General features: G+C 35.7%; 1 protein-coding gene across 1 annotated transcript in view; it reads right to left on the bottom strand.

The window, feature by feature from the left end:
• Positions 1-9,072: 9,072 nt before the first annotated feature.
• The window catches only part of LOC145242344 (uncharacterized), a 6,871-nt gene continuing 1,855 nt past the window's right edge, over positions 9,073-14,088 (bottom strand). Inside the window, exons 2-3 of the mRNA XM_080105354.1 lie at positions 13,312-13,587; positions 9,073-10,820 (exon numbers count right to left, since the gene is read on the bottom strand). Of these exons, the coding sequence (XP_079961480.1) occupies positions 9,825-10,445 (621 nt within the window). The 5' untranslated portion in view covers positions 10,446-10,820; positions 13,312-13,587 and the 3' untranslated portion in view covers positions 9,073-9,824. The remainder of the gene's footprint in view (positions 10,821-13,311; positions 13,588-14,088) is intronic.

Here is a 14,088-nt window from a genome sequence, read left to right as displayed (position 1 = left end):
TAGCTGCAATCCACTTAATACTGTGATAACACCGTTCTACAATGTTGTTGTCTCCTCGTATGAAAACACAACAAAACTGCAGATGCACTCTCCAGTTGGCAGATAACTCCCTGAATTTTGCACTTACTTAAATGCAATGTCATTTTCAGTAAGCAGCAAGAATATTGATTCAAGATGCTAAATGATGCTTATGGAGTTCTGCCGTTCAAAAGGAGCAGGATAGAGGTGGGCTAGGCTCCCTCTCTTTTAATTATTAGTAGGGGCCTTGCCTCTCTGACCAGTATTTACACCTGTAACATACCATCTTTTCCAAGAACTTCTTGCAGTCTTTCTACAGGTGTGAGCCCCCACATTTGAAACATGGAATTCGGTCTCGGCTGGATTCTGCTCACATCTTTCCAAGCTGTTGCTGTTCCTATGGATCCAGAGGGTTGGGTGCTCATTAGGATTTTTGCAGTTTAGAGCAGCTTGTTCACCTCCATGGTCTTGACACCCGAGACTTGCTGCAGCTTCTTAGAAATTTTCTCCAGGAACCCAGTGACAAACACCATTTTGGCCACATGACCAACTGCATGCCTTCTGATTCCTGCCAGTTCCACCAATCTTTTGATTTCATTGGCGTATACATCGATGGATTTCCCATCCACCTAATCTCTTTTAATTTGTTGGAGGCCTCAAACGGCCTCTTAACCAAAGCTTAAATCAATCTGGCTTGAATTGTCAGTGTTGGCCTGCTCCTGCTCAATTAGTTCCAAGTATAGGGCCAATGCATCTCCCTTCCAAAACAACGGTATCACTGTGGCAATGTCATCTACTTTTTGGAGTTTTGCCACCTTATTTACTTACATTAGCCAAGCCACTACATCGCCTTCACCACAAAACGGCTTTATCATGTTGTTCAGGCTGGTGGCCATGGCCGAAATAGCTTATGGTCTGAAAGCCGCGAAAAGATGTAAAAAAGCAGACGACATTACGAAAAGTTCAACAAGAAATTGTAGCAGCAGTCCAGGAAGCACTTTTATCAAAATCCAATGCAAATTTACAAGGTGACAAGCAACAATAATTGTTACAGATTCTCATAGTGCTTTTGTTCCCCCACTTTCTCAATGCAAGCTGCTTTTATACAGCCCCGGTACTCCTCATTTGCATGAGACTTTGCAAAAGCATATGATAAAAACTACAGGTGCCATCTTTGATTCTTTTCCTTTCTCAGCCCCGACTCCACATAGCGCACATATGCAGGGATGCTTAAACAGTAAGCCTTCTATACGAGGGGTGTGCAATAAGTAATGTCCCTGACCCACTTCCAGTTGTCTGATCTAGCTGAAATTTTGCATGTGCAATGATTTATATCTCTAGGGGTTATGTGGCAAATTACAGCTCTGAACTAATTGTGGTTTCTGTTTTACATGTGTTTTAACTGAGTCAGGTGTGAAATGGAGCCTGTTGAATGTCGAGCAGTGATCCGGTTTTTGTATTTGAAAGGATGCACACAACAGGAGACTTTTGATGAAATGAAAGAAACTTATAGTGATAATGCCCCATCATATGACCTTGTAAAACGCAGGCATCATGAATTCAAACATGGCCGGAAGTCTGTGGAAAAGCTCCCAGACCTGGTCGCCCCCCCCGCCCCCCCTTCTGCCATTGATGAGGCATCTGTCCGTCAAGTTAAGGTTGCCATTTTGGAAAATCGGCGCATTACTATTCGCCAAATAGCCCAAGATGTCAAGATTAGTACAGGGTCTGTGGAAACTATCATTCATGACCATTCCATATGCATAAGGTGTCTGTCAGATGGATTCCCAGGTTGCTCATACCGTTCCAGAAGCGAGAATGCATTGAGTGCTCGAGGATGAATTTGGAGATGTGCCAAAAAGATGAGTCAGTTTTTCAAAAGACTTATTGCACAGGATGAAACCTGGGTCCATCATATGATCCAGAGACCAAAGCCCAGTGAATGCAGTGGAAGCACTTGGACTCATCACCTCCAAAGACGGCAAGGGTGCAGCCCTCCGTTGGCAAGGTCATGCTCACAGTCTTCTGGGACCAGGACGGAGTAGTGATGACAGATTTCCTGGCAAAGGGTACCACAATTACAGGAGCCTATCATGCTTCACTTTTGAGGAAATTAAGGGAAGCATCAAGAGGCGGGGCAAGATCAACAAAGGTACCCTCCTCCTGTAGGACAACGCTCCGGTTCACAACTCGCATGCAGCCAGATCAGAAGCATGGGCGTGTGGTTATGAAATCCTTCCACATTCTCCCTACTCTCCTGACCATGTACTCTCTGACTTTCACCTCTTCCCAGTCATGAAGTTGTTTTTGAAAGGAAAGCGTTTCCAAGATGATGCAGCCTTGATTTTTGAAGTCATGTTGTGGTTGGAGGACCAAGCTGGGGTGTTCTACAAAAACGGTTTCCAGAACTGCATCAAACGATGGGAGAAATGCATAACTCTGGGTGGTTCCTATGTAGAGAAAGACTAATAACTGTGCCAAGTTTCGTTGCTCTAATGCTATGGGAAGTGGGTCAGGGGCATTACTTATTGCACGCCCCTCGTATTTTCCCAACAGCCCCCTCTCTTACTTTAGACAACAAATCGCTCAAACTAGCATATTCATTTTTACGTTGACTGATTAGCAGTTATTCAAAAAAGGCTAGCCTCCATCCCTATCAGTATAAATGCCTTATAAAAAATATTTATTTAATTGTTTGGGGGAGAGGGGGATTAGTCCTATTTTAAATTAGAGAAATAGGGAGCTTAAACTACACTTCTTCAACGGTTCTAATTTTCCCTTGTCTAAGTGCCATTTTTACCAGTGCCATGTTTACCATGTCATTTTACCTAAATTCATATTGTAGACCCAGGAGCTACACATTCCATGATAACACTTTCAAGGCTTTTGACTGACTGATTTGGTACTTGTTGTAAATAACCAATTTTTTTCCAGTTGGGTTATGTCCACAGGAATACAACTTGTTCTTTGCCAAAAGAAGTTTTGTCTATGCATACTGTAATACATTTTCATTGGTAAAATTTGGAAAATATGCATTCTTGAACATTTTTTGGAATACGATGAATACTAAACAGGAATTATCACCGGTTACATGAGACATTATGACAGTGATGACAGTTAATATATCCAAAAATGAGGGAAAAATTTAGTATGTGATAATTTAAAAGTGATCCCCATTGTTAAGAGCCATTAAAAGTTGGGGGGGGGTCAAAAATTTTTTTTTTTGCAACTTAAAGGTTAAGTCTATAATCGAGGATAATTCCCGGAAAAAATTAAGAAAAAGTGAAAAGGAAATCATTTACAGGAAGAGGGCAAGCTCGTTCAGATCCGCAGTAGTTAAAAATAAAATAGTAGGACAACTTTATTAAATTTTATTGACCTGACTCATGCCAGGATCAGAGTGTAGTATCGTTAATTCATCCTTAGTCAATGGAGGGGAAAACCCGTCTATATTTAAGCAATTTTATTTTTGCCTACTTCCAGAGTGCCCCTTTTTTGGAGAACTCGTTTTCTCCACATTAAAAACGACCTTGTGTCACATTTTGCTTTCGTGGGGAAGGAAATAAATACCTACTTACCTGCTATTGAAAAATATGGTGTTTCGGTAGGTTTATCAGAATTTTTGACACCTCTTACACAAAACTGCGAATAAAATATAAAAAAACTCGTAATTTCTCCTATTAAAGTTGGTTGTTTATTTTCTTTGTGGAATATACTTCCAAAATAAACTATTAAAGTTGATTAAAAAATAATAGAAATATTATTTTTATTATTTATAAAACAGTGTTTACAAAGTACAAGCACGGGCGACGCGCGCCTTCAATGACGCCATTTTTTTTACATAATGAAATCAATTGAAATTTACAAGTTAAATTTTTCTCAATTTTTAAACTTTAAAAATCCATCAAAATTTTTCTAATGGTTCAATTTTTACAATATTTTCAGGGTCAATGTAAAATTTTATGCTCTTTGCAATAAACCAAATTTAATATTTTAGACAAACGTTTTTTTGTGAAATTCACCCCCCCCCCCATTTTTAAATATCTATTAAAATTCATATAATTAATTGACCCACCAAAGTTTTATACATCACAAATTGAAGATAAAAGATCAATAAATAAAATCTTCAAATTTAAAACAAAAAATAGAAGTGTTTTTTAGAAATTTACCTGTAAAATTCAAATTTTAAAACTTTGTTATTTCAAAAACTACGTTGATTTTCTCGGGTTTTTTTTTTTTTTTTTTTTTTTTGTGTGTGTGTGTGTGTGTGTGGAAGCTTATTTTAGGTTTACATAATTCACTTAATATTGGCCGATGACAACATGTTTTTCCTATTTTATCCAATGTTTTTTTTTTTTTTTCGATATTAAAAAAAAAATTCCAGTCGCTAAATAAGAATTTCAATATATTAAATCAAGAATTCATGTATTTCTTTAAGAGATTAAAAAAAAAATGGAAAAGTTGTATCCATGGAGCATGTGAGTGATAAAAATCCATGAATGAAATGTGTGTATTTTGTAGGTATGATTGTATGATAGTACATCGATTGCTTGTTAGGAGAACATTCTACCCAGTTAAAGTGGAAATGAAATATTGCAAAAAAAAAGGGGGGGGGGATTAAATGTTGAATGTAATGTACAAAGGGAAAGAATCGAAGCTTACCCACTGTTGCAAATTACGAGCGCGAGTCAAGTCGAGACCGCCGAGATACATTAACATTAATGTTAATAATATATCTCGGCGGCCTCGCTCAAGTCACGACGTTACGTTCACGCAAACAAAACCTGTCGTTAGTATTACTGTACACATAGATTCGAAAAAGTTGTCAAAAAACAAATATATAACAAATAAATGTTATCAAAGGCAAGATAAGTTACTTTTCTGGATATATTTTTTGTGTTTTTATTCAATGTAACATATTTATTCAGCTCGAAAAGCATGCAGTATTTACCGATGTATTGGACAATTCAAAATGGCGTCCGACTCTCTCTTAAATATGGTAAGTTCGAGAAAAGGTGTTATAAATAATAAACTAGACAAAATACTATTTTAAAAAAAAAACGAATATATGTCAACCTACGTCACGGTAATATATATTGAGCGAATTTCTAACAGTATTTTGTCTAGTTTATTATTTATAACACCTTTTCTCGAACTTACCGTGTTTAAGAGAGAGTCGGCCGCCATTTTGAATTTTCCAATACATTGGTAAATACTACATGTTTTTCGAGCTGAATAAACATGTTACATTGAATAAAAACACGAAAATTATATCCAGTTTGGTAGAAAAGTAACTTATCTTGCCTTTGATAACCTTTATTTGTTATATATTTGTTTTTTGACAACTTTTCCGAATCTATGTGTACAGTAATACAAACCCCGTTTTTTATATTTAATCCTTTTGGCTAGCCGGGACTTTTTGGAGTTTTGTGCCAAAAATGGTGAGTTCATTTTTTTACCACACGTGGATACACTACTTTCTATAACTTATGAGGAAGTTGTACTGTAATTTTATTTTGATATTTAAAACTGTATTTGAGTAAAACAAAAAAGTATTTTTTTTTTAATTTAAATCTGTCCAAGAAAATTTATATTTTCTTAATTTTTTGTTTAAATAAAAACATTTATACTTTTATTCTGAATTCAAACTGTACGCTGGAATATTTTATTTATTTTCTTGTTTTAAGACATTTTCAAAAGTATTTGAGTAAAATCTTACTTACATTGAAAAATATAAAATAGAAATCCTAAAGTTTTTTTAAAATATATTTTGGATATAAACATTCATTTATTTTATACACAAGTGAATAAAAAAAAACTTATATTTAAAAAAAAACGTGTTTTTGTTCGTTATTATTACATTTAAATGTGCGTTTATTCATATAGGGTAAATATAAAGAATTACTCCACCCTCGAAAATTCCTTCAGAATTTTCACTTTAAAAAGTTTCGGGGACGCTGAAAACGGAAATAGCCTTTAAAATTAGGGCAAACGAGTAGTTTCCAAGTTATGAAGAAATGTTAGTGGTCAATAAGTGGGGGTTCACTTTTCTATAATAATTTAACGTAAAATGAGCACCCACTTTGTGACCACATGGGGGGCAATAATGTTGCCCAGTTACAATCGTTTTGGGGTTTGGCTCAATATTATGCTATTTATATTCCAAAAATGCATAAGTTGAGAGCACCATTGAATGATTTGTTAGAAAAAGGACAAAAGTGGATTTGGTTAAAAGAATGCCAAAATGCGTTTGAAGATATTAAGAAATGCCTGCTATCAGATTTAGCTCTAGCACATTTGGATCCACAGAAAGAATTGATTGTTGCATCAGATGCAAGTGACTACGGAGTAGGAGCAGTTCTTCTCCATAAACTTGAAGATGGATCAACAAAGCCAATAGCCCATGCATCCAGATCACTTTTGCTGGCTGAAAGAAACTATTCTCAAATTGAAAAAGAAAGCTTGGCGATTATTTATTGCCATTAAAAAATTCCATAGATTTATTCATGGAAGGATGTTTACTTTGCAAACCGACCACAAACCCTTATCGACTATTTTTGGCTCTAAAAAAGGCATACCTATGCACACTGCGAACAGACTCCAATGATGGAGCATAATTCTACTAAATTATAACTTTAAAATGGAGTACATTTCATCCAAAAATATCGGACATGCAGATGGACTGTCCAGGCTCATCCAAAAGTGTGCTGAACCTTTGGAAGACACAGTAATAGCTGCATTGACAGAGGAAAAAGAACTCTCCGGATTACTGTGCAACACAATCAGAGAGTTACCAGTCACTCTAGACGAAATAAATAAGGCAGCAGAAAAGGATGATTATATTGTGAAAATGAAAAAGTTGGTGCAACTAAATGGAAAATCAAAGAAAGACCCTAAAATTTTTACCATTTTCCATTTGTGCTCAAACCTTGATGTACGCAGACAGAGTCGTCATACCGACTACGCTTCAGATAAGAATTTTAAAAGAATTTCATAGTGGTCATCCAGGCATGTCGAGAATGAAAGCTTTAATGCGTGGATATACGTATTGGCCTAGGATGGACCAGGACATTGAAAAACTCGTAAGAGAGTGCCAAGGGTGTCAGCTAGCAGCAAAGGCACCACCTGTGCAGATACAACCGTGGCCAAAGACTGATACACTGTGGACTCGGTTACATATCGATTATGCAGGTCCTTTAAATGGACATTATTTCTTAGTGGTCGTCGACAGTTTCAGAAAATGGCCAGAAGTGTTTAAATACAAACACCTTACTTCGATGAGTACAATAAATGCACTAAGAGTTCTCTTCAGTCGTTTTGGAGTGCCTAAAACTATTGTCAGCGACAACGGCACCCAATTTACCAGCAAAGAATTTGAAGAATTCTGCAAGGTTCTAACCATTGAACATTTAACAACGGCAATCTACCACCCAAGGTCAAATGACCTAGCAGAGAGGTTCGTCGATACATTCAAAAGAGCCTTAAAGAAAACCCAAGGCATGGACACTGACGAAAAGAGTCTTGAACAATTTTTATCGGTGTACAGGATAACTCCGAACTCAAACACTGATACTGGTTCGTCACCAGCCAGACTGATGTTTGCACGGAAAATCAGATCTGTATTTGACAGAATTTTACCAAGTGCAACCAGAGTAACAACAACAAAAGAAAATTTTCCAACAAGGTTTTACAAACCTGGTGACACAATATTCTTCCTGAATTACAGAAGTGGAAAAAAATTTTGGGAGGAGGGGATTATTATGAAAAGAATCGGACACATGCTATATTCTGTAAGAAGTAATAAATTCGACTGTCACAGGCATATAAATCAGCTAAGACCTCGACACGCTGATGACTACAAACAGGCAGAAGAAAATGACCTGCCACTAGAGGTTTTGTATGATTCTTTTAATATTCCCCAACCCTTAACAGAACTTACTCCAGATTTGAGAGTTCCAGCTTCTCCACCCACTCAAACGATATTGAGGAGAAAAAGTAGAAGCGTGAAAAGAAAAGTTAACCAGCTGAGCCCCAAGCCAAAAAGCAAACGATATTAAGCCAAATTGTCTTCGGGGGAGGTGTTATGGCGAGATGAGCAATTCACCGCCGGAACTTTTTATCGAAAGAGCGTTATCAGCAGTCACCGGTTGTGAGAGCCTTCCCTGGGCGGGAACACTTAAAAAACGTAACATGCTGTCTCTGTAAATATTCTCAATAAACTAATCCATTTCTTTATTACTTCAGAACCTCTTTATCCATTTATTTCCCTGGTGGAATACCTTTCTTAAATATCCTTTTATTACGGCCACCCACCGCAGGATATATCAGTTTTCTTCATCTGGCTCTATTTCATGTACCAAATATAAACTTTAAAGATGACTAATTATTACTTCAATACAAAACATGTATCAGTGTAATGAAACAAAACAGATATAAAATCTCTTTTTCCATTGCCAAATGTTTATTTCTGTGTTTATGTGCAACAACACTTTGCGTGTGATTGCACGTTTTAAAAACCAAAAAAGGCCTCTTTTGTCTTTTTTTTCAGCAAATACATCAACGTATTAAAATCTTTTGTTAGTGTCTCTGTGTATGTATCCTTTGTTCTTAAATATTCGCGTTCTCCCACCGTTTCTTTTTAGATACATAATTCAAGTTATTTGGACGACTGTTCTCATCTTAAGGGTTATACTCATAACATTTTGATCAATTTAATGCCGATCTATTTCAGATGTATTTTGTCAGACTCAAGAATCATTTTGAACTCGGAAATCTACACAGAATTTTGAAAGAAATCCGTTATTTAACCTATAGGAGTAGTATATTTTCGTTCCGTCAACCATGACTAGGCAAAAGTCTTAAATAATTGTTCGATAGAAAAATAATAATATAAGATAATAGTTCGATAAAATAATTCTCGAGTTCAACAAAATACACCTGAAGAAGGTCGATGGTTACATCGAGAAAAACATTGTGCGAATAATATTCAACTTAAGAACAGTAGAAATTGTAACAGTAAACCATTGTGAAAAATTCAAAAACATGAGTACATAGTTAAAAACGAAAACATTTTTTATTCAGTCAACAAGTCTTTTTTTTTTCTTTTCTTCACTCCACTCTCAATCTGTCATTATCGATAGGCATATTCTCAGTGTTTTCTCTGTTCAAATTTTCCTAGTTTTTATCTACATTTTTAGAGGTCCATGCCTTTCTTTCACTTGGGCCGTTTTTTTTTTTACAATATTTCTATACATTAGCAAAGCTACAATACAAATCGTATTTGTTATAAACACACTTACCGATAGATGTATAAAATTGCATAAGCATGTGGGTTGATGTTGTTTACCATCATCATTGTTAGTCCAGGTCGTTTTTAATCTGTTGATATAAAGCCACGCTGACACTTATTGGTTATTTTATAAAAAGTTACTCTTAAATGACAGAAACCAAAACTTTGCATGCATGCAAGAAAGATAGAATGGATAGATTTCACTAGATCAGCCACTCTTCCTTTGTCGTCAACAGTTTTAAGAGTGAAACACGTCAATCCTCATTCAAGTCATGCTATCTAAAAGAGAACCCACCTAAAAAAAATATGTAGTTTTATGTAACTCATGTGCAGCGATCCCTTCTCAACAATGACCTCCAAACTTTTCCACTAAAACACGACTGGAGCTTATTTTGGTTTTGAATGTTATTTTCAATATTTCGCCAGAGTTTACTTGTAGCACGAATTATCTTCAAGTCAGGGTGTCATAAAAACCTCCAGAGAGAGAGAGAGAGAGACCGAAAACAATAGTAGAAATTCAAATACTCTCTAGTGTGTGTTGTGTTCGTTTGTGTCTGGTCAAATGGGCTTTCTGAAAAAAAGATTTTCCACACACTTGACAAAAATAAGGCATCTCACCAGTGTGGGTCCGCATGTGTATTTTTACAGATGAACCCCTTGAAAATGCTAAGCCACACACTTCACAGGAATAGGGTTTCTCCCCAGTGTGAGACCGTCTATGTATCATTAAATATGATGACGTTGTAAATGAGGCGCCACACACTTCACAAGAATAAGGTTTCTCTCCAGTGTGTATTCGTCTGTGTGTCAGAAGACTAGATTTTCGTGTGAATGATGTCCCACATATTTCACAAGAATAGGGCTTCTCTCCAGTGTGAGATCGCATATGCATCATTAAATAAGACGATGTTGTAAATGAGGAATCACACACTTGACACAAATATGGTTTCTCTCCAGTGTGAGTTCGCATATGTTTCTTTAAATGGGAAGTGTTTGTGAAGCATGCGCCACACACTTCACATGAATAAGGCTTTTCTCCAGTATGGGATCGTATATGGACTTTTAGATTAGATGAAATTGTAAATGATGATCCGCACACCTCACATGAATAAGGTTTCTCTCCAGCTTTCCTCTGCATGTTGTAGTAATGTGTTCACCTCAGGGATAATAATGAACTCTTCACCTTACAATAAAGACATGAAGAATATATATCTCGGCGTTAGCACACAAGTTGTGCATGAGTTTTGCACCATGGCAGTTGGACTGATGTATAACGACACTTGTATTTACATTTATGGTCAATATATTTTTCCACTAAATACCAAATTGTGTCTTTCTTCCAGACAATTATGTGGCCACAACACATGCCTTTTTGTAGAAAATCAATGATCCTCAAGTTTTACAAAAACTTTTTTTAAGTATTGTTTCATTGGCATTAATAAATGAAAACTTGGGAATTTCTTTTTGTATTTTTGCATCCTATACTTCCAATTTTTTTTATTGCTTCTGTTCCCTGTGAATGAATAAGAGATTTTATTAAAAATTAACATATTTACATACAAAACAGACTTCGATCATACCAAACATTCATTACAGAATTATTTTTTTTCTGCAACAGTTCTTGACAAGTTTTCTTATGACAATATTTTAGGATCCGTTTATTACTTATAATTAATGCACATAGAGAATGTTTATTTGAAACTGATACCAAATGGGAGTAAACCAGATTGATTTAATAATAAAAAAAATTACAACATTCATAATTTAATAAGAATATTTAAAAGGAAAAGAACTGATTTTATATTTGACTTTACAATAAGTTTAGAAATGGTACGCCTATTTGAGATGATTTACATTTATCTCAGAAAACATTGTGTTTGGAAATGGTTTTAAAAATAAAGTATCATATTGCATTTTAATATTTTAATGAAATGACTATATATTTGTTGATACTTTTGTATAACCCTAACCCCCTCTGTTGTCTGGGGCCGGGCCACATCCATCGCTAACCTGGTTCACAGGAGCATACTTGTGATGTACTCTTGGCCGTGTTCATCGCTCCCGGCTTGCAGGACCATAGATGCAACCCAGCAGGGCTGCATTCTTACTTGTCTAGTTGTGGACCCCTCAAGTGTGACCAGACGAGCACGCAAAATGTGCATGACCCTAAGTCCGTGTGGCAACATCGTCCACTTTGGCCGTCACTCTGGCTTCGTGCTGGATCCAGTCTGACTCCTTATAGGTATAATCATCTACGTTTATTTATTATTTAAATGAGGATTGATTGTTTGTATAATTTGGATTCTTTGCATTACTGTTTTAATCTTTCATGCTGTTTTCACAACGTTTCAGTCAATGAAACCTTCGAACTACTTTTGGTGTATCCTGTCAAACTCGAGTCTTATCAACCAATGGCATAACAGATTAAGTACTTGGTAAAATTCATTCATAGGTCACAAGTTTCTGGGGGGGGGGGGGTTACGGTTTAATTCTCAATGCAGGCAACACTCAAAATACAACTGCAAATTACTTAGTGTAACATTGTCTGCAGACCAACACATGTGCCCAGTTTCAGTTGCAAAGGAGACCAAAAAAAAGAATAGGAAATAACTTCAACTTGTTTTTTGGTTCTGTACGTTTATTTCTTTGTCATTGCAGCTGTGATGTCAGTCACGTGATCTAGAATGTTCTCCACGTCTCTCATGAGATCTGTTAGATCTTTGCCTTTCTCTTTTTATAGTCATTTTCCCTACTGATGACATCACTTCTCATCCATTTACATGCATGCATCCGAGCTATGTTACATTATGACTTATATATAGTCATGGCCGATGAAACATGCTGCCCCACCCCAGCGATTAAATAAGGTGTTCTGTACGAAATTTCCTGAAGATCCCCAAGTTTATTAAGATGCACTAAAGAAGATCGAAGGTCACATTCCAAATATCTGAGTAAAAATGAATTTACTAATCCAAACAATTATTTAAAAACATGATTTCAAACTTCTAATTCTGTTTTGTTTATGTTTGAATTAAATCAAACTTAAACAGTACAGAACTAGTTAAAGAATTTACTTAGAACATAAAAGAAAATAGCAATGGCTTTATAGTGTTTATCACATTTATTTCCGTCAACTGTAAATCTATTGAATTTAAACTTTAATGAGTACATGGTTTTATTTGTTGTTTGTGTTAAAGTTTCAAAAATAATCATTTTTTCAAGCATTTAAACCTTAAGATGGCAGTCACTACACGTTCATAAATGTTACATTTTAAACGTTAATTGAGTAACATGTTTTCTGATCTAAAACACCAACTTGTGGCAACTTATCAAATACCCTATTTTTAATCGGGAAATTTTTTGTTCAACTTGGGGATTTGCATGGAGTACCAAACGAAACCGTTTATTTAATCCTCAGGATTAGCATATTCTTTTTCTGTCAGCTATGATTGGGTAAAAGTCCTAAGTAATTTGCAACTGAATTTTTAATGTTGCCTGCACTGAGGATTGAACCTTCAACTACGGAAAAAGTTTAACTTGGAGTTGAATTTTGTTAAATACTTTATCCATTATGTCACAAGTCCTTGGTGATTGAATATTCAATCCTCAGTGCAGACCAATTGCAAATTACTTTAGTCAGTCATGCAAACCTTCGAGTTCAACAGAAAGATTCCCGAGTTCCACAAGTTACACCGGAAGCAGGTTGGAGGTTATAGTGCCCAAAACGTGAAAATAACATTTAAGATGAGAACAGAAGTCCGAAGAATTCAAATAATATGAACTCTCTTCGGTTTTGAACATTCCACAAACACATTTGGTTACATGAATGAGAAATTGCTAGAGTTCACTTTGGCACTATATTAATATGAGGATCGTTCCAAAAGTAAGGCCTACTATTTTTTAACACGAAACCTAAAACTTTGAAGAGCTAATAAAACGAGAGTGATGCCATTAAAACTATTGACGTCTTGTGCTCCAGAATTTATTTTTTTCTACATACTCACCACACTTCAGATTGCACTCTTGCCAGCCTCTTTTGATGCCTTCATCGTAAAAGTCAAAAGCATACTTTGTCGCTCCCATCTCTATTGCCACTCTGAAATCGACAAATCCATCTCTTAACCCTGCTGACATCAACTGCATTGGCTTCATAAACGTTCAACAGGCGCCAATGAACGTTGATCTGGTTAATTTTTTCTGATTGGAGAAATTCAGTGATGCATCTCTATATCTGATGCACATTCACGTGTTGCTGTCTTAGAGTTTCACATCGTCAATATCTGCAACAGAGAGATTAAATTTTGAGGTCATAAATGCATTAGTTCAGTCATCATAAGAAAGTAATTTGCAATCTTTCATCTATTCATGCGGAATAAAACCTAGGAGGCATTACTTTTGAAAAGCCCTAGCACATATATTTGCACTATAAAAGCAGCACAATTAAACTTAAGATATTTATTTATTTTTAGAAATAGGTAACAATTCTAAAAAGACGAAAAAGAATTCCGACCAAAATCTACTAACGAGTCAATTTTAAAAAAAGGCATTAAATTTTATGTTTCCACGTAATCATTTATACACATTTATGATTGATGGATTTTCACTTTGTTAAAAAAGAATTTTAAAAAATGTATATTAAAAAATTTCAGTTATGTCCATTTTGAAAGACCGTACAAATTTGTGTTGCACAGTTGCTCAAACGACTCATGCATTTGATCTATGCTGTTAAAAATACATAAATTCTAAGGCCTCTCTTAGTGGAACGCCTTTTTAGTCAATGT

This window comes from Euprymna scolopes, chromosome 21 (genome assembly GCF_053919585.1).
Source record: "Euprymna scolopes isolate OS-2025 chromosome 21, ASM5391958v1, whole genome shotgun sequence".
Taxonomy (NCBI): Eukaryota; Metazoa; Mollusca; class Cephalopoda; order Sepiida; family Sepiolidae; genus Euprymna; species Euprymna scolopes.
The sequence above is the reverse complement of the archived record's forward strand: the minus strand, read 5'-3'. Positions and strand labels throughout refer to the sequence as shown.